This window comes from Pelodiscus sinensis, chromosome 24 (genome assembly GCF_052426305.1).
Source record: "Pelodiscus sinensis isolate ZL-2025 chromosome 24, ASM5242630v1, whole genome shotgun sequence".
In the NCBI taxonomy this organism is placed as follows: domain Eukaryota; kingdom Metazoa; phylum Chordata; order Testudines; family Trionychidae; genus Pelodiscus; species Pelodiscus sinensis.
In genome coordinates, this window is record NC_143075.1 from 18,154,720 (window position 1) to 18,174,057 (window position 19,338).

General features: G+C 52.0%; 1 protein-coding gene across 3 annotated transcripts; it reads left to right on the forward strand.

Annotated features, from left to right (window-relative positions):
- The first annotated feature begins 50 nt into the window (after positions 1 to 50).
- Positions 51 to 18,009, forward strand: MTHFR (methylenetetrahydrofolate reductase). Of its 3 annotated transcripts, none has more exons than XM_075906605.2 (12): positions 51 to 196; positions 5,687 to 5,938; positions 7,520 to 7,758; positions 8,161 to 8,271; positions 8,477 to 8,670; positions 10,693 to 10,943; positions 11,919 to 12,053; positions 12,457 to 12,637; positions 13,741 to 13,923; positions 16,257 to 16,364; positions 16,627 to 16,746; positions 17,254 to 18,009. In XM_075906605.2, exons 2-12 carry the CDS (start codon positions 5,694 to 5,696, stop codon positions 17,449 to 17,451), a joined length of 1,965 nt encoding a protein of 654 aa, XP_075762720.1. In that variant the 5' UTR covers positions 51 to 196; positions 5,687 to 5,693; the 3' UTR covers positions 17,452 to 18,009. The 3 variants fall into 3 exon arrangements, with proteins under 3 accessions (XP_075762720.1, XP_075762721.1, XP_075762722.1); XM_075906606.2 differs by having other exon boundaries at positions 74 to 196; positions 5,606 to 5,938; XM_075906607.2 differs by lacking the exon at positions 51 to 196 and adding an exon at positions 6,036 to 6,092 and having other exon boundaries at positions 5,802 to 5,938.
- The last annotated feature ends 1,329 nt before the right edge of the window (positions 18,010 to 19,338 follow it).

The following is a 19,338-nucleotide window of genomic DNA, read 5'->3' on the forward strand; positions in this document are numbered from 1 at the left end:
CAGAGCGAAGCCGTCTCGTGCGCCGCCATGTTGGGGAAAGAGGCGGGGAGGGAAGGCGCGTCCCCGATCACGTGACAAGCGTGAGACGCGCCGGGCTTCTCCTCCTCGGGGGGGGGGCGGGAGGCATTTAATGCGCGCTCCCGTGGCAACGGGTGCGCGCAGGAACGTGCTGGAGCTGAGACAGCTGCAAGCCGGGGTGAGTCGGACTCGGGAGGGGGCGGCCTGGCTCCTCCCTCGGGGTTCATGCGGGGGGGGCGGTGACACCCCCGCGATCCTTCCTCCTCTGCGATCCCCGGGGCGCGTGCATGGGGGGACCCTCCTCCCCGACCCCATCCCTGAGGCGGGTGCTCGCGGGGGAGGAGAGACCCCCCCCCCCCCGCAGTCCTGGGTCTGGTGCACAGAGACCCCCTCCCCCCCCCCCGATCACGCCGTCCCCGGGGAAAGCTCAGAGCCACCGCAGTGGTGGAGCTGACCGAGCAGGACCCAGCGTGGAGCACCCGGATCCGGAGGAAGCCCTGATGCAAGACAGCACAGAAACGCGGGGGGGGGGGGGAGAGGGTTGAGCCTAGACCTGGGTGGGAAACTGTTGAGACATCCAGAGAGAGAGTTTATTAAAAAAAAAATAAAAAGTTGCCTGTGCTGGACTGACACACAAAGGTGAAAATTTGGAATTTTTCATTGAACTGAAATTTCACAATATTTTCTTTTGGAAACTGTGATCGATGGCATTTTCCAAATGAAATCTGCTGCCAAGCAGGTTAGGGAGGAGCCCAGCCCTTGAGCTCCCCGGAAGCCAATACAGCTTTCAAACCCTGCCTGTGATCTGTCCAAATGTAGTGGAAACTGAACTGGTCCTGCAAAAATGCTCCATCAGCAACTTCTGGAACACCCACTCCCCGGCTTCCCCTAAAACGCCCGAGGAAAAGTTTTGCCCTTGAGAATAATGGGTGAGCTGTGGCATGGACCCAGCCTTCCTGGGCTGGCAGCAGCCGTGCAGTTGGAAGCAAGAAGGGACTTGCACCTTTTGGGGGGGAAGGAAAAAACTACTCGAATCCTCAACTCCGAGTGAGGCAGGTAATATTTCATGTTCAGTGGGAGAGCCCACATTGGAACCCTGTATTTCTGCCCTTCATGTCTTGGCTATGTCTCATCTGCTAGGCCAGTGGCTCTTAACCTTTCCAGGCTACTGTCTGCCTCCAATTGGTCTTATGTACCCCCAATTTTCACCTCACTTAAAAACTACTTGCTTACAAAATCAGACCTAAAAATACAAGCGTTACAGAACCTAATTACTGAGCAATTGCTTATTCTGCTTTTTACCATATAATTACAAAGTACTTTGATTGGAACATATATAGTGTGCTTGCATTGCAGTGTTAAAATATAGGAGTATAACAAGTCATTGTCTGAAATTTTAGTTTGTACGGACTTTGCTCGTGCTTTTTATGTAGCCTCTGGTAAAACTAGGCAAATCTCTAGCTGTGTTGATGTACTCCCTGGAAGATCTCCCTGTACCTGCAGGGATAGAAGTACCCTGCTTGAGAACCATTGTGTGAGGCTTCTTGGCTTAACATGCACAAGGGAAGGAAGCACCTTGGTTTGGGAATGTGACACTTGGGGCAATTGTCTGCTCCCCCATTGCCAGGGTAATATGAGACCAAGGCAGGATGCCTGCTTACACCACCCCTCCCAAAGCTGGGAAGTAGATGTCCATCACAAGCCCTGACTGCACCCTGCTTCTGGCTGTTGGTTCTGCTCTGCTTTGGAGGAGAGAGAATCTGTCTGAGCAGCTAAGCACATGCTCCTTCCTGTATAGAAGAACAGATGAGCATGGAAAGAGGCCAAGCTGTCCTAATCCAGCCCTTGGAAGAAAAGCCATGTTTCACCACCACAGGTTCTGGCTCTATTTCAGCCACCACAAGGGGCAGCATCCGCCCCTGCTTGGTGCCTCCAGCTGCTCCTCTCACTAGGCACTTCTAGAACATAAGAACAGCCATACTGGGTCAGACCAAAGGTCCATCTAGCCCAGTAGCCTGTCTGCTGACAGTGGCCAGAACCAGGTGCCCCAGAGAGGGTGGACCAAAGACAGTGATCAAGTGATTTGTCTCCTGCCATCCTGCTCCAGCCTCTGACAAACAGAGGCCAGGGACACCATTTCTATCCCATGGCTAATAGCCTTTTATGGACCTAACCTCCATGAAATTATCTAGCTTCTCTGTAAACTCTGTTATAGTCCTAGCCTTCACAGACTCCTCTGGCAAGGAGTTCCACAGGTTGACTACACGCTGTGTGAAGAACTTTCTTTTATTAGTTTTAACCTGCTACCCATTAACTTCATTTGGTGTCCTCTAGTTCTTCTATTATAGGAACTAAGAAATAACTTTTCTTTATTCGCCCTCTCCCACCACTCATGATTTTATAGACCTCTATCATATCCCCCCTCAGTCTCCTTTTTTCTAAACTGAAAAGTCCCAGTTGCTTTTACCTCTGGAGCCTTGGTGAAGAGTTTTGCCTTTTGGAAACTTTCCACCTGCTGACTTCAGGGAGCAGCACGTCCTTGCATCTGCACTTTCTTCTCCAGCTGCCTTCCCCCTTGTAACTTCATTGGTCCTTCTTAGTAGCCTACAAAGCTGTGAGAGCCTTTATCCTCTCTTACTAGTGCCCTTGCTCTCCAGCCTCTGCTTGCTGTCTCAGCTGTGGCTGTGCAAATCCAAGCAATCACTTCAATAACGGCGTATGGGTAGCTGGGATGAACTAAACCTACTGTGAAGGCAGAGTCTGGGCAGCTGACAGTCTCGCACATGTTACCAACCTTTGCCTGGCTTCTTTTGCCAATAAGCTCTTATTGAATCTGAGGCTGAGGGCATAGCCTTGCGTATTGCTGGTGGAGACAACTTATCTGCAGGCGCCTTTTCCTCTTGCAACTCCCATCAAAGGCTTTCAAAGCACAACACGGACCTTTATGAATGAAGCTTCAACCCTTCCCTGGAGATGTTATCTCCGATAGGGAAACTGAGGCACATCTGTGATTTGCTCAGGGAACAGCAGATATTTGGTGACGGAGCTGGGCAGAGAGCCCGTGACTTTTGTTTCCTGGTACTTTTATTCTAACCATTGGTTCTCAACTTATTACCATTGTGCTCCAATAGCTGTATAACCTGTAGACTTACCTGTATGACACTGAGGGTGTCACATGGGCCGCAGCTGTGTGCAGATTGGGCTGCACGCAGTCCATGAGCCTCAGGCGGAGAACCACTGGTCTAATAGCTAATTCCCACGTCCGTAGTGGGAGGGGTGGAGAGGCTCAGGTATCATTTCTCAGTTCCTCAATGCCAAGCTGAATTTTTGTGCTGCTTTTGGTGGTTTCTGCTCCAGTTGTTTTGTGGTGCCGAGTTTCTGTGATGGCTTTGTCTGCACATCCGGTTTGTATGCACACAAGAGATTGGAGGCCCTGGTCCCTCTTGGCACCAGCCTCACCCAACCCCCACTCCTTTAACAACTCCTGCCAGCTGGACAGGTCCCCAGAGGCTAGACTAAGCCTTTCTCCTGATGGGTTCAGCCAGAGCCCTCGTGCAAGCGGCAAGGGGAGAGCAAAGTCTGACTATCAGTGGCTGGTTTGGGTGACATGGCCAGGTGGTGCCACATGTACAGTGTTGGTGGTGTTGTGCCTTCCAAACAGGCTCAGGAGTTAAAGCAGCTTGTCCTGGGATGACCTGGATTGTTAACTTGGCTGCGTGCTCCAAAGCACTGGATGGAGCGCAGCTGAGCGGAGATGCTTAGCACGGTGCCTCTAGGCCAGCGAGCCAAACTCCGAATTGGGAGCTCAGAGGCCTGGAGTCTGTTTCCAGGTCTGCCACTGACTTGCTGCATGTTTTTGGGCAAGTCACTTCATCTCCCGGCTGCTCTGTCCCCAGCTGTAAAGCCAAGCTAATAGTGCTGATTTGGTTACAAGACCAGTGACAGGATGGGCTGGTCTCATTCCTGGTGTCGGGTTAGACTTGCCAGTTAGTGCATCCCCTCTGTCAAGGGGCTATTTGGCAGCTTGTCCACCAAAGAATAAACTAAGTTAAAACCGAGGAGTCCTGTGGCACCTTAGGCTACGTCTAGACTGCATCCCTCTGTCGACAGAGGGATGCAAATCAAGCACATCGCAATTGCTAATGAAGCAGGGATTTAAATATCCTGTGCTTCATTAGCATAAACATGGCCGCCGCTTTTTTTGAAACGGCGCTTTTTCAAAAAACGGCAGTCTAGACGCGGATCTGTCAGAAATAAACCCTTTTGACAGCTCCCCTATTCCTCAAAAAATGAGGTTTACAGGATCTGTAGGAAAAGGGTTTATTTTCGACAGATCCGCATCTAGACTGCCATTTTTCGAAAGCTCCATTTAGAAAAAAGCAGTGGCCATGTTTATGCTAATGAAGCACTGGATATTTAAATCCTTGCTTCATTAGTAATTTTGATGTGCCTAATCTACATCGCTCTGTCAACAGAGAGGTGTAGTCTAGACACACCCTCTGAGACTAGCAGATGTATTGGGGCATAAGCTTTCATGGGCAAAACCCATTTCATCAGATGAACTGGAGTGGAGTTTAGAGGCACAGGGACAACAAAAGAAAAGGGGTAGCTGTTTGGCTGCACTGTGGCAAGTAACAGAGCTTTTCCTAGCTCATATCCAGGCAGGTGCAGTTGGTGAGGAGCCAGCATGGTGTACTGGATGCGTGGAAAAGGAGGCTGTGTGTAGACAGAATGCAGGGAGAGGAGAATGCCAGGTGACTGGTGAGTTCTCAGCTGACAGCAAATTCTAGGAAGTGCAAATTGTGTGAAGCCATATTGTTCCCTTACCTAGAGCTGCATCCAAACCTGACGTACGTGAGGGCGTTAGGACTAGATCACTGTGCTGGACTTTCCCGTTTGACTTCTGACAGGAGGATGCTAGGGGCTTGAGGGGAGGGCATGCTGAGTAGCAATACAGCCTCTCTCTCTCCATGCTTGTTTAAGAAACATTGCTGTTTAGGAATACGCAGAAGAGAAATAACAGGACACTGCTGTGGGCATGTGTTGTGCCAGACAGGACTGAACCCAGCCCACCCTGGACAGAGCTGCTGGCGCTGTCCAGAAGGTCAGATTGACCTTCACCACCTTATGCTGGGGTAAATAAATAGTAAAGCAGTCGAAAGTTCAGAAGGAGTCCCTGAACCCTGCCAATTCTGATGAGCAACAAAATCACTCCTGGTTAAACTCCAGGGTAGAATAACGTCCACTGATTTGCATCACTAACTACTCCCCAAGGGTGCCGTTTGTAACTGCATACTTAGGCCGATCTCCCCGTGCGGCTGCCAAGTAGGGCTGACGAGGGTCTTGCAGGGGCTAGCTTGGAGGCCAGCTGTAGTACCTGCCAGCACTCCCACTGGGCAGCAACAGGATCATGAGCACTTGCAGATGGACCATTCAGGGAAGGGAGGGTGTGGAGTGGTTTTTAACAACCCTTGAGTTTCTTGCCCGCTCCACTGACTTCTGCGGGGTGGTGGCTAGTTGCCACTAGGGAGGCAGCTGGTACATCCTGTGCATTGTGATCCCTTGGTCTTCCTGCTCCCTCTTCCAGCTCCTATGAACCGCCTTCCCAGTCACCCCACAGAAGCCCCTGGGCCGCAACGCTCACCCTGCTCCCCTCTCTGCCTTGCAGAGAGTACATGATGGTCACGGAGCCCCCCTGTGTCAGCAATGGGAGCGCGAGTTCCAGGTCAGACGGCGGCAGCAGCAGCGGCAGTGAGAGCTCCAAGGACAGCTCCCGATGCTCCACCCCTATCCTGGATGCTGAGCGCCACGAGAGGTTGCGGGAGAAGATGCGCCGGCGCCACGACTCTGGAGACAAGTGGTTCTCCTTGGAGTTCTTCCCCCCTCGGACGGCCAACGGTGCAGTCAACCTGATCTCCAGGTGAGCCCTACAGGGTGGGGGGAACGGGGAGGAGGTGCTTTGATTGGGGGACAGCCTGATAGAGCAGGTTCAGGCCTGTGCTCTGTCTCCCTTCCAGGTGAAGAAGCAGGTAATGGGTCTGTGCTTTCCTGCTGAGAAGGGTGATGGACTCCAGGTAATTCATCTTTGCATCCCTGTAGAGTTAAACACCACGATGGGATTGCTAAGGGGCTGGATCATTTCGTACACAAACATATTCCTGCTACAGATGAATCCACTCTCATGCTTCAGAGTCTGAGCTGATCATCATGGGGTCAGGTAGGGGAGCAGAAAGCAATCCTCCACATAGGGTACCTCTAAACTATGCTGTATTTTCGTCTTCTGATCTCACCTTCGAAAACTCTGCTTTTGGGGAAAAAACCCTTTTAAAAAAAACGCATAAACCTCATTTTTTAAGGAAGAGTGGTTTGGTATGTGGGGTTTTTTTGTTTTGTTTTTTCCGACAAAGGTGGTGGGGTTCCTCCCCCGAAAAAACTGCGTCCTGACTACTTTCACTTTCGAAAGCTCCTGCAGAATTTGCACATCCTCTTTCGAAAATACAGCGTAGTCTAGACATAGCCTTCGTGTGCAGGGTCTGGAAGGTGCATTAGTGGGGTGTGTACGAGTGTCTCCTGGTGAAGCATTGTGTATTAATTTTTGCCTTTGGCAGTGACCAAATTAGATGGACCAGTGGCTGGTCTCTTGTTGCAGGGCTCATGGCCATGCAGTGTGAAGGCTGTTTGCCTTCTGCTCATCTGGATGCTTTGCTCTGGGCCATTGTCTTTCCTCCTCCTGGTGGGAGTCTCGCCCCATGTCCAGACCAAACCTCTGCAGTGCTGTGCAACACAAACGCTCTGCCCCTCGTGCCCAGTCCCTGTGGCAATGCCCAAAGGGAAAAGCATGGCCTGTACACCTCTGTCCTGTCTCTGGCCTATGCTAATGGAATAGCAGGGCCCTGCTTGGCATGCCCTGGCCAGGCTCCGGCCTGGGGTAAGCAGGCACAGCAGCACTGAAGGCAGGGGGCCTCCGCCATCTGGAGCAGCCACAGTTTGGAATTGGGAGTTGGATTCGACCTATTCCCCTTCCTAATGGCCCCTGCAGCACCCGCTTCCCCCGATGTTCCCATTCTACCCTCTTCCCCAGATGTGTATCCTAGCCACGGGCCTGCCACTTGCTCCTCTGGAAGAAGATGCCACAGCCTCAAAGCTGTGGCTGACCGGAAGCTTCCAGGAAATCCAGCCTAGAATTCCCTCTAAAAACCAACCAAACCTTGCCTCAACTGCTCCTTCCACCCCTTTGGACCTCCCAGAATGTGGCTTGTCTCTGTGGTGTTGATCTGCTGGGTTCTCGTGGCCTTTCATGGTTTCTTTACCAACCTGGAGTGAGTTAGTTTTTGGTCTTTGCTCCTGAGGCGATCACTTCAGCCCAGTAATTGTGCTGCTCTTGTCTGTTCCCTCCTGTCGGTCTGGTGGTGAGGCGCCTGGCACTGAATGTGATCTCCCAGGCATGGGGGTGACAGCCCCACAGCCTAGCAATGAGCTCTGCTTCTGCCGCGCTCTGCAGGTTCGATCGCATGGGGATGGGCGGCCCTCTCTTCATTGATGTGACCTGGCACCCAGCAGGAGACCCTGGCTCTGACAAGGAGACCTCCTCCATGATCATCGCCAACACGGCTGTCAACTACTGTGGCTTGGAGACCATCCTGCACATGACGTGCTGCAACCAGACCAAGGAGGAGATCACAGGGCACCTGCAAAAGGCCAAGCGGCTGGGACTGAAGAACATCATGGCACTGCGAGGAGGTGAGTCTTCCTCTCGGCCCTGGGGATAATGCCAGAGGTGACCTCTCTGGAAGGGGGTGACCAGAATGAACCGACCTGGCAATCTAGTGTCCCTTCAGGTTCTCAGGCTGTGGGATTAAACATCTGTTGGGATCTGTTCTCCTGTTGCCCCAGGACAGGGCGGCCCTTGGGTAAGGGCTGAGCAGGTTGTTCAGGGAGCTGAGTTAACCTTGACTCAGGAGGCGTGGTGTCTCCAGCTCCAGGGCGGAGGTGGCTGGCTCATGGCGTGGAAACCATATAAGGAAGCCAGTGGATTTGAGAAACTCCATTTCCCCTTCCTCGCAATAACGGGCATCAGGTGCTGGCGGAGCTTTGCTCTACACCGGCCGTTGGTCAGTGCGGTCTCCATTTCTCCTCACGCAGACCCCATTGGCGAGGAGTGGGAGGAAGAAGTGGACGGATTCAACTATGCCGTCGACTTGGTGAAGCACATTCGCTGCGAGTTTGATGACTACTTTGACATCTGCGTGGCAGGTAAACGTATCTTTTTCTGAGCCAACTGTGGCGGTGTCTGTCTTGGATCGCGGAATCGACAGACTGTGCCGGCAGGGCTCTGAGCGATGGCTGGGGGGTGCTGGTCTCAGTCCTGACTGGTTCAGATGTTTGATGCCCCAGGGTCTGAGGTGCTGCAGGAGAGAGCATGCAGCCTCCTGGCTCAGCTTCCCCCTTCTCTCTGAAGGTTATCCCAAAGGTCACCCTGAAGCCGAGAGCTATGAAGCCGACCTGAGGCACCTGAGGGAGAAAGTCTCCGCTGGGGCTGACTTCATCATCACTCAGCTTTTCTTCCGGTCTGAGACCTTCCTCACGTTCATGAAGGACTGTCAGGCCATTGGCATCACCTGCCCCATTGTACCTGGCATTTTTCCAATACAGGTGAGATCCCCAGCCCATGCCAGGAGAGCGAAGTGAGCAGCTGGAAGGGGTCAGTGGTTGGATTTTGGGGCCAAGCACACTTAACTGAGGCTCTAACTCACCAGTCAATGAGGGTGCTGAGTGTGCCCCAGAAGGCAACCGGAAGCTTGTAGGATCTTATCCCTGCAGAGGGACAAAGTAATGGCAGGAGAGTGGTAGCCACTTTCCCCGCAGTCTCCATTAGTAATGTCACTAAGCAAAGCCAGCATGATGCAGTGGGTAAACTGGAGCCGTCGGCCAAACGGAGCCAAGCTGCTAGCTGCATGTCTCTTCCCTGCGGAGTTTACAGTCTGACACCTGGCAGGATGCGACGGTACAGAACTGCAGCTCGGACCTTGTGGTCCTTTTTGTGCTCCGCATTGTCAGTAGGGGTCTCAGGTGCTTTTCAGACGTTAATTAACCCCTGATTACCCACCCCCTTTGAAGGAGGTAAATACTGGTCCCTTCTTCAAAGATGAGTGGGTGGAGGGGTAATCAAGAGATTCGTCTAAGGCTGCACTAAAAATTGGGAACAGAATCCAGGAATCCTGACTCAGTGTCCTGCTTTGACTATCACCAATACTCTCCCCCTAGCTGGGATCTTTCCTGGTACAGATTTTACTTTGCCAATTATATGGAAAACAGAAGTAAGCCTGAAAATTGAGACACGTTGTAAGCAGCCCTGTACTTTTCCCTTGGGCGTCGCTAGGACTCTGCCAAATTCACAGCTATGCAAAACGCATCATGGACTGAGAAATCTGGTGTCGTCCTGTGAAATCTGGCTTTGTGCGCCTTTACCCTACCCTCTACAATACAGATTTCGTGGAGGAGACCAGCGTTTCTCAAATTGGGAGTCCTGACCCAAAAGGGAGTTGCAGGGGGATCACAAGGTTATTTTAGGAGAGTCATGGTATTGCAGCCCCTATGTCTGTGCTGCCTTCAGAGCCAGGCAACTGGAAAGCAATGATTTTAACGTTGGCCAGGTGCCCAGCTCTGAAAGCAGCACCCCACCAGCAGCAGGGCAGAAGTCAGGGTGGCAATACCATGCTCATGTCACCCAGCAGTGCAGAAATGGAGATGGCAATACCCAGGGCTTGACAAACTGTGGCGAGAGCTACTTGCCAGCCCTGCACCGCACATGCGCCAGACCGGCACTGCACGCATGCGCAGTGCCAGTGAATGGGGCGCACGGAGCGACCGGCTGAAATCTACTTGCCACAGGCGAGTAGAAACAGCGGTTTGTCGAGCCCTGGCAATACCATACTAACAATACAGCCTTACGTCTGCAACTCTGCTGCTAGCAGTAGCTCTGCCTTCAGTACTCCATTGCTGGCCAGCAGCTACTGCTCTCCAGCTGCCCAGCTCTCAAGAGAGCACCGCTGCCACCAGCAGAAGCAAGGGTAGCAGTGCCACAACCCCTCCGACAATAACCTTGTGACCCTTCCCCCCTACCCACTCCCCCCCCCCCCCCCACAACTCCTTTTTGAGTGAGGACCAACACTGACATTTCGGCTACGTCTACACTGCAGGCTTCTTGCGCGAGAACGGCTGTTCTTGAGCAAAAACTTGAGGAGCGTTTACACTGCACGTGCGTTCTTGTGCAAGTAAATTTACAGTAAAGCCTCAGAAAAGAGGGCTTCTTGCACAAGAGTTATTCCTCTCCCCACGAGGAATAAGCCCTCTTGAGCCAGAGGGCAGTGTGGACAGGCAACAGGGGTTTCTTGTGCCAGAAACCCTTATAACTAAAATGGCCATCAGAGCTTACTTGCACAAGAGAGCCTCCACGCTGCCATGGATGCTCTTGCGCAAAAGCACATGACCATGTGGACACGCTCTTGCACAAGAAGCCTGCAGTGTAGACGTAGCCTTCAAGTTTAAGTATCTGAAATCATGAAACTTTCCCATTTTTAAATCCCATGACAGTGAAATGGACCAAAATGGATTGTGACCTTGGTAGGGCCGTAGGTATTACCCTCCCCTGTTCCCCTTGTATCCCGTGCCCAGGGCTACCATTCTCTGCGCCAGCTCGTGAAGCTCTCCAAACTCGAGGTGCCACAGGAGATCAAAGAAGTGATCGAGCCCATCAAGGACAACGACGCAGCCATCCGGAACTACGGGGTGGAGCTGGCGGTGTCCATGTGCCGGGAGCTGCTGGATAGTGGGATGGTGCCTGGTCTGCATTTCTACACCCTCAACAGAGAAGTGGCCACCACCGAGATCCTCAAACGTTTGGGCATTTGGAAAGAAGACCCCAGGTGAGCAGAAAGCTACTCCCGGGGGCATCTTTCCCCTGTCAGTGTCATCTTCAATAGATACGACCTGTGAAGAGGAGAAAAAGAGCTGGCACCTCTCCTACTGCTTTCTGCGGGAGACAGAAGCCTTCCGTGGTGGTTCTACCCACTTCCACCTTCTCCTGCTGTTTGTATTACTACATTAAAAATGCAGGTCTGGCATGTCCTGGGAGACTGGATAGCTTGGAGCATTATGATCACCAAGTGCCAAGGTTGTGAGAGCGTCAGCAACTGAGAGGGGAAGGTGTTTTGTAGTTGGACTATGTAAAATTATTGCTCGGTGTGATGGGGTGTGTTTGGTGGTGGTTTTGGGGTTTTTTTTTTAACATATTTAACTCAAATGCCTGATGAACAATGAAGAAGGAACTTTTCATCCTCCCTGCCCTTTGCTGTTAAGTGCTGAGTAAGCTCCTACTGTGATCTCTAGCCCAAAATAGGGAAAATGTTCCCTAAGTGAACAGGAGGATCTCCAGCAAGGATTGGGTGGGTGGGAGATGGTGATGCACAAACATTTGGGTGGTGCACATCCACACATGCCTTGGTGCACATAACCAAATGTATTCCGCACAGAGACTGAAAAAAATAAAGGGAATAGTGTTCTCTAGCCACCAGAAAAGGGCAGGAAACCACTTGTGTGTCTAATCTGTGCAAGTCATCCTTAGCAAACTGCCCTGCTGCCAGGTAGGATACGTGAGAGTAGAGATAACGAATGCCTCCGCGTGAGCCACCTTCTCCTGAAAGGGGAGAGAGGCGTTTGCTCTGGAGGAAGGTGGCTCTCTGGAGGCAGGGAAGTCTCAATTCTTCCTGCTGCAGCCCCTGCCGATCAGCCTCCCCCAGAGCCTGGCCTCTCCAGTAAACCACTGTTACTGGCAGCGCTTTCTATCCCAAATCGTGGCGTCTGTGAGAGAGAAACCATCCTAATAATCTGCTTTCCCCAAGGCGGCCTCTGCCCTGGGCAGTCAGTGCCCACCCCAAGAGAAGAGTCGAAGACGTCCGGCCTATTTTCTGGGCTTCCAGACCAAAGAGCTACATTTACCGAACTCAGGAATGGGATGACTTTCCCAATGGCCGCTGGTGAGTCTCTGGCCTAGGCGAATTGCGGCGGGGGGAGAAAGAAGCTGTTTGAGTAATGGGCCCATCCAGTCTGAAGTGGAAGGCTGACTCTGTCAGAAAGGCAGAGGCTGCTGGACCCATTTCAGGGCCCTTTTGGAGTCCTGTCACTTAGTCCATTTGGTCCTTTGCTAGGAGAATCTCTGGGATGCCCTGTTGCTTGGAGCTACGTGAGGGGCAGAGCTGCTGGCTGGGGTTGAGTGGGTGGCCCCACCACAGTGAGGTCATGGGTCCCTGGTTGATCGTATTGGCTACTCTCCCTGCCTTGGAGGGGGGGTGGCTTTCCCCCCCCACTCTCTGGAGCAGTCAAGCAGGTCACGTTCCACCCCAAGCAGCACGCAAACCCCCTCTCTGCTCCATCCCGCAGGGGGAACTCTTCCTCCCCAGCCTTCGGCGAGCTGAAGGACTATTACCTCTTCTACCTGAAGAGCAAGTCTCCCCGGGAGGAACTTCTGAAGATGTGGGGGGAGGAGCTGACCAGCGAGGAGAGCGTCTTCGAGGTGTTCACCTGTTACATCTCTGGGGAGCCCAACAGGGAGGGGCACAAGGTGAGTGGAGGCCCAGGGCTGAGAACATGGGATGAGTCAGAGTGGCACAGACCGAGGATGGGCTTGGGGAGAGACGATGGTGCTTATTTCATACCCTCTCAAAGGCGTCTGGCACCCTGTGATGTTCCTCTGAACAGGACTTGGGGCTTTTCTTCACCAAACCCACTCTGAGACCATGCTCGGAGGGGACTCTGCACGGGAGAGCCCGCGCCCAGGGCTAGGAACGTGCCTGGACAAAGACATCTTTGTGCTGTGAATGGGGCAAGATGATCACTGGTGGGGTTGATTTTTTCAGAGTAAAGATGAGTCTGATCAGAAGGGACAACCCCCATGAGTCCAGCCCTGGAGCCCGGAGGCTGGAAAGCCCCGTGGTTTGAAGGGGGTCTCCGAGACAGGGTGTCCTAGACCGCGTAGGGCTTTAAAGAAGCGGTGTGAGATCTTGCACCCAGAAGTGAGCTCTCGGCTGGTTACGGTAAGAGCACTTGTGGGACGTGCTCTCTAAGGATGTGAAGAAACGGGTAATTGACTCATCGTGTCCGACACAGTTTGCATCGAGTACGTGATCAGTTAAGGGGTCGCTCTGCTGTTTCAGTGGAGTAGGAGCTGGGCATGCAGGCAGCCCTGCTCCTACTACATTTAAATTGCAGAGCCACAGCAGGGCTACTTTCCAGTCCCAGCTCGTGCTGGGGCCTAGACCTACCCCGCTGCGGCTCTGCCTTTTAAATGTAGTAAGGCCTCTTACTGCATTTAAAAAGCTGCAGCAGGAAAAGGTTTGGACCCGGCGCGAGCTGGGACTTAGCAGTCCTGGCTCGTGCCAGTCCCTGACTGCTGTGCCTCTGCCTCACCCACCCGCCCGTGGCAACCGTGCTGAGGGGGAACTGGCTTTTAAGCCGGCCCCTGACTCCTCCTTCCCCCCTCCCCTCCCGCTGCCTCTGATATAAGCAGTGGTGGGGGAGTGAGTAGTCAATTGATTGTCTGTTTTACATCCCTAGTGCTCTCACAAGCTCTTCTTACCTCTTAGGTAGGCAGTCAGCATCCTTGAGGGACTGTGAGGTTATGGTAACGGGTAGCTGCTTGGCTTTCACCCTCTTTCCTTCCTGTAGGTGACCTGCCTGCCCTGGAATGACGACCCTCTGGCGGCTGAAACCAACCTCTTGAAAGAGCAGCTGGAGAAGGTGAACAGAAGAGGAATCCTGACTATCAACTCCCAGCCAAACATCAATGGCAAACCCTCCACTGATCCCATCGTGGGCTGGGGACCCAGCGGGGGCTACGTCTTCCAGAAGGTACCAAACTATAGCTGGGCAAAGCTAGAAGGAACCCTGATCGTCTAGCCTGGCATCTTAGGTAGGAGATCGAAGAACTTGGATTTCTGCCACCAGTAACGGCAGGTCGAGCAAGAAGTAGCTGTAGAAAGAGATCCAGCCTAGCATTTTATGGCTTCATACAACGGAGAACCCACCTCCTCTCTAGATACTTTATTTCAATGGTCAATTACCTTCATTTAAAAAATGGGACTTGAATGTGAATTTGTCTAGTGTCAGCTTCCAACCACTGGATCATGTGAGACCCATCTGGGCCAGCTAAGACTAAAGAGCCTTTTATCATCTGGTATCTTCTCCCAAATTAGCCCTTCGCCTGTCAATCTTCTCATGGATACACTAGATAGGGTTTCTCACAGAAAGGCAGGCTTTGAGACCTGGGAAGTCCTACCCCAGTGGCTGTACCAGCCTCTTCCACTCACCCTCTTCCACATCTGCTTATTTCAGAGTTGAGGTTCTTTGGGCTAAGGACAAGTCTAGCTTCAATTCCTTGAGCTCCCTCCCAGACCTTTCTGCTTGTTGCTGCCTGTGATGCGGGCTTCAGGAAAGTAATAGCATCTGGCTATGTGCCTAGTAAGAGGATTTTCTGCCATCTTGCCGTGACTCTGCTGTCTTGGGCAAGAGCAGACAGGGCGGTCTGGCAGGAGATGGAGACCAAGATCTGAACTGTACTCTTGGCTCTTCCGCTGACTCACTCTGTAGCCTTGGGCAAACTACTTAATGTGCGAGCCTCTATTTCCCCATCTGTAAAGTAGTGCCGCTTACCGATCTTTGAAGTGTTCACATTGGGGGATGGAGAATGCTTTAGGTTTTCCCAGGAGGCCTCCTATTTGCTCAAGAAGCAGACCCCATGCTAGGTACTGCCTGCATGGGAATCCAGGTGATGCTCTTCCCTCCACGTCAGTCCTGACCCAGGGCCACGGCAGGTATCATCCTTGGGAGGAAATAGAGCCCTGAGAAAGTATCACGGGACCTCTCATGACCGCAAGAGCAGCAGTGTTAAATCCAGTGTCCTGTTCAGCTGGTGTCAGTCTGTTCTGCCTCCCTAAATGCCCTGAAGTTTCCCTCTAAAGATAGAGATGCCTGACTCTTAGGTAGCACTTCTCAGCAGATCAAAGTGCTTTGCAAAGGATAATCAGGGAAACTGAGGCACAGAATGGGGAAATACCTTGTCCAAGCTCCCTAGCTGACTCTCAGAGCCAGGTATAGAAGCCAGGTCTCTGGCATCCCAGATCACAGCTCTGGGCCCTACTGTCTGCCTAGTTCTTCCTTGCCTGTCCTGAGCAGTTTCATAGTGTTACCATGGCAGTGACTGTACTGCCCCCCAGCGGCTGCTGTATTTCCCTGGCCTGTCTCCTGTGAAAGATGCAGCACTGACACCCCCCCCCCCCCACCCCCCCCCCCCCACACACAGCCTGTGAATGGCTCTATAGAAGTGCAAAATATCATTACAGGGACCCCCAGAGCCCAGGTAAACAGTGGGAGTGGAGCACATGGTGGGGAACAAAGCAAGCTCATTCAAAGGGATTTGGATTGTTAAAGCCGCAGGGCCAGCAGATGGCAAATGCAGTTCAGTGGAGAAAGATTCCCCAGGAGCAAGGAAATCCATCATCCAACACAATGGCCAGGAAACCGAGCTAGTGCCTTGCTGGGCGGGGGAGGGCCAGTGGCTGAATCCAGGCAGGAGCGGCAGCCAGTGGGGCGAAGGAGGACTTAGGCTGTCTTAGGCACCCGCAGTGCACACCAGACAAAAGAGGTGCTGCTGTGACTGGTCGGACCCTCAGAGTCCCAGCTGGGCTCACCCGTTGCTCACCAGGCCGCAGGGCTTAAATTGCCAACAAGGGGGCAGTGCGGAACAAAGATGTCAAGCCAGCACCTGCTGCTCTATGGGGCCCTGGACTGACAGGTGCATAGGCTGTGACTTAGGGGTACGTCTCCTATCCCAGACTTGAGTTTGGACCCCTTAGCTCTGAAGGGCCTAAGCTAGGAGGATGGGTAAGAGGCTGCTACGTTGGGCTCTCTGAGCTAGGCACCTTGGATGCCAGCACCACTTCTGCCCTTTGTTTATTTGGCCATTCCCAGCTTGACCACTGACTTGCCTCAGTCTCCCCATCTGTAAAATGGGGATTGCATGGGCCTGCCTTGGGGGGATGGCTGTATTCTTAGTACCTTCCCCATGTTAGCTGTGGAGATTTTAGAAAAGTGGGTGAGTCCAACAGCTGGGCTTCCCACTGGTTTTCCCCCTCTCCTTCCTGCACTGCAATGAGTTGTGGCTTCGGTTCCTCCCACCCATGCAGGCATACCTGGAATTCTTCACCTCCAGTGAGAACATCACAGCACTGCTCAAAGTCCTGAAGATGAAGAAGTACGAGCTCCGTGTGAATTACCACATTGTCAACGTCCGGGTAAGAGCAGGCTTCCCTCCCACCACATCACAGGAGACACAGATGGCCTCGCTCATAGGGACAGTGTGTCAGCAGGGAAGGAAGATGGGAGATGGCAGCTGGGTGGGATGAACCCTGCTGGCTTTTCACATGGGGAGGGAGGAAGCTTAATTCCCAGAAAGTAGGGCCCCTAAAAATACCTCTGCACCATGTCCTAGCTCCACTCTTGGCTCAGGACCATCTTGCTCTAGAAGCTGCTTCCAATGTCCTGTCCTCTTGGCAGGGTGAGAACATCGCCAACTCTCCCGACCTGCAGCCCAATGCTGTGACATGGGGGATCTTCCCAGGCAGAGAGATCATTCAGCCAACGGTTGTGGATCCTGTTAGCTTCATGTATTGGAAGGTAAGAGCCTTGCTCCAGCTGAGAAATATTGAATTTCCCCTCACTTGGGGGTTAGAGAGGAGCGGTGGGGATTGGTTTGGGGTTTTCTTCTCTCTCCAGGGGGTCTTGATAAAGTCATAGGGTCACATTAGTGCCTAGATAGAATCTATCCTGTGCACTTGAGTCCTTATGCAATGGGAGCTCTTCCTGAGGACTGCAAGATTTGCCCTGGGTTATGTATCTGCTCTTTGTACAAAGTGGGAGACTTGAGTGCCAGCCCCAGTATTTCTGTGCTGAGGCATTGTGGAGCAGCGCTGGTGCAAAAATACACCTGCAAATGCTTTCTAGAAAGCAGGCGGCTGCATTGATTGCCCAACTTCTTAGCTATAGAGTGGGGCAGAAGTGAAGCCCTACACACTCTAGTTTCCCCTCCCAAGACCAGTCCCCCTAGAGGACATTGTAGGAGTCTCAGCTAATGTAACACACGTGCGTGTGACGATACCAAGCTCTCTGCCTTGGTCCTGGCAGGATGAGGCCTTTGCTTTGTGGATCGAGCAGTGGGCTAAGCTATATGAAGAGGAGTCTCCCTCTCGCATGATTATCCAGTATATCCACGACAACTATTACCTGGTCAACCTGGTGGACAACGATTTCCCGCTGGAGAACTGCCTGTGGCAGGTCATGGAGGACACTTTCGAGCTGTTGAACTGTCCCACAGAGCAGTGACTGACAGTCTCAGGCACTTGTGCCATCCATCCACCACTCACTGCAGGCAGCTCAACTACCGAGGGGGTGAGGAGCCCTCCTCAACGTGACAGGGAACCAGACACTCCACCCGAAGACCAGCTCCACGCCACTCCCCTCCTGTGACCTGCCTTCTCTCAAGGTGAAAGACTCCACCAGGGGCTCCCAGAATCCCTCCTGTTACAGACTAAACACACCCACTGTCTGGTCTCCTATGCTAACGGCAGCTAGAACCACTACAACCTCCCAGCAGTTACAGGCTGCACTCTAACACAAGCTACTTTTTCAGGGTCTGCTTTAAACAGCAGGGTAGTGGAGACTTGTCCAGTCTCTGCTGGAGTATTTAAACACTAAATGGTCTAAAAGACTTGGTCAAGTTTTTTTTGTTTTCCTAACTATCACCCCAGCCCCTTTTGTTTTGTTTGTTTTTTAAACATGAATAAGGGAATTCTCCAAGCCTGCTTCATCTCTAGTGTAGTGACTAAGAATTAAAATGTGTGGCTTTTATTTTTAAATGATTAATAAATAGCTGACACTCAAGCATGCCTGATTTCTGGATCAATAAGACAAAGTTCAAAATCTCTCTTCATTGGGCTTCTTTTTTAGCTATTTCAGCTTTAAATAGAGCTGAAAGGAGCTTTTAGGCCACTGGTGGAAAAACATGCAGCCCAGTGCAGTTCTGTGTATGGCCCACAAGACATTTTGTTTACTGTTGCCCATGCATAGAGTTGCCAGGTTCCATTGGCATCTGTCCATATAGTCGTTTTTCCTACTGGTATTAGTAATATAACACACACACACACACACCTGACAGAGCCATCTCCCTCTGCATCTAATCAATGCTGCTATGGTGCAGCTGGCACCTTCTAAAAATTGTAGGTAGACAAGTACAGTTAGCAAAACTACCCTATCCTGGGAGCCAGTCTTGGTTACTACAATCATGCAGCCCACAACAATGAACTAGCCTAGGTTATCCACATCCTCTTTATGCTCAAGGTTGACACTGAGGCTGTCTGTAAGCAGCAGCACTTACTGTTTAATGGTGGAGCCAGCCAGGCCAAGCTGGTAGGCATGAGGAGTCCATAGCATTGAAGCTAGAGCCTTTCACGCAACAAGCACTTAGGTCCTGGATTTTAGTCCTTGACTGCCACTGGTACAGGTGTAGAAGGGTGTTCATGCAACCTGTCACAGGGGCTGGGCCACATGGCGTTACACCTGCTCCAGAGTTGGTGATTTCAGCCTCAGGCACTGGATACTCCTGCTTTATTGTATGTCCAGGGAAGTGTGTCACAATAGGATGCAGGATGTGAGCTTTTTGTTTTCCAGCATTTAGGCCAAGAAAAACTGTTCCTTATCCCTGCCCTAGGCTGGACTGTGAACCCTACTGGGTGCGTCTAGACTGGCAAGATTTTGTGCAAAAGCGGCTGCTTTTGTGCAAAAGCTTGCCAGCTGTCTATACTGACTGCTTGAATTTGCACAAGAGCTCTGACATTCTAATGTAAGAATTCAGTGCTTCTTGTGCAAATACTTTGACACTCCCGCTCAGGGATAAGCCCTCTTATGCAAGAATACTTGCGCAAGAGGGCCAGTATAGACAGGCACCTTAATGTTTTGCACAAGAAAGCCTGATGGCTAAAATACACAAAATTGCGCAAAAGCCTCCGTGCCAATCTAGATGCTCTTTTGTGGAAATACTTAACGGAAAATTTTTTCCGTTAAAAGTATTTCCACAAAATCATGCCAGTCTAAACGCAGCCACTGTGTTTAATTCTTACAGTGGCAGGGTACCTGGGGCAACACTAAGTCTGACATTTAAAACAAGGCTCCCTTCTGTAACACCCCGAGACTGTCCTGTATTCTGATTGGGGA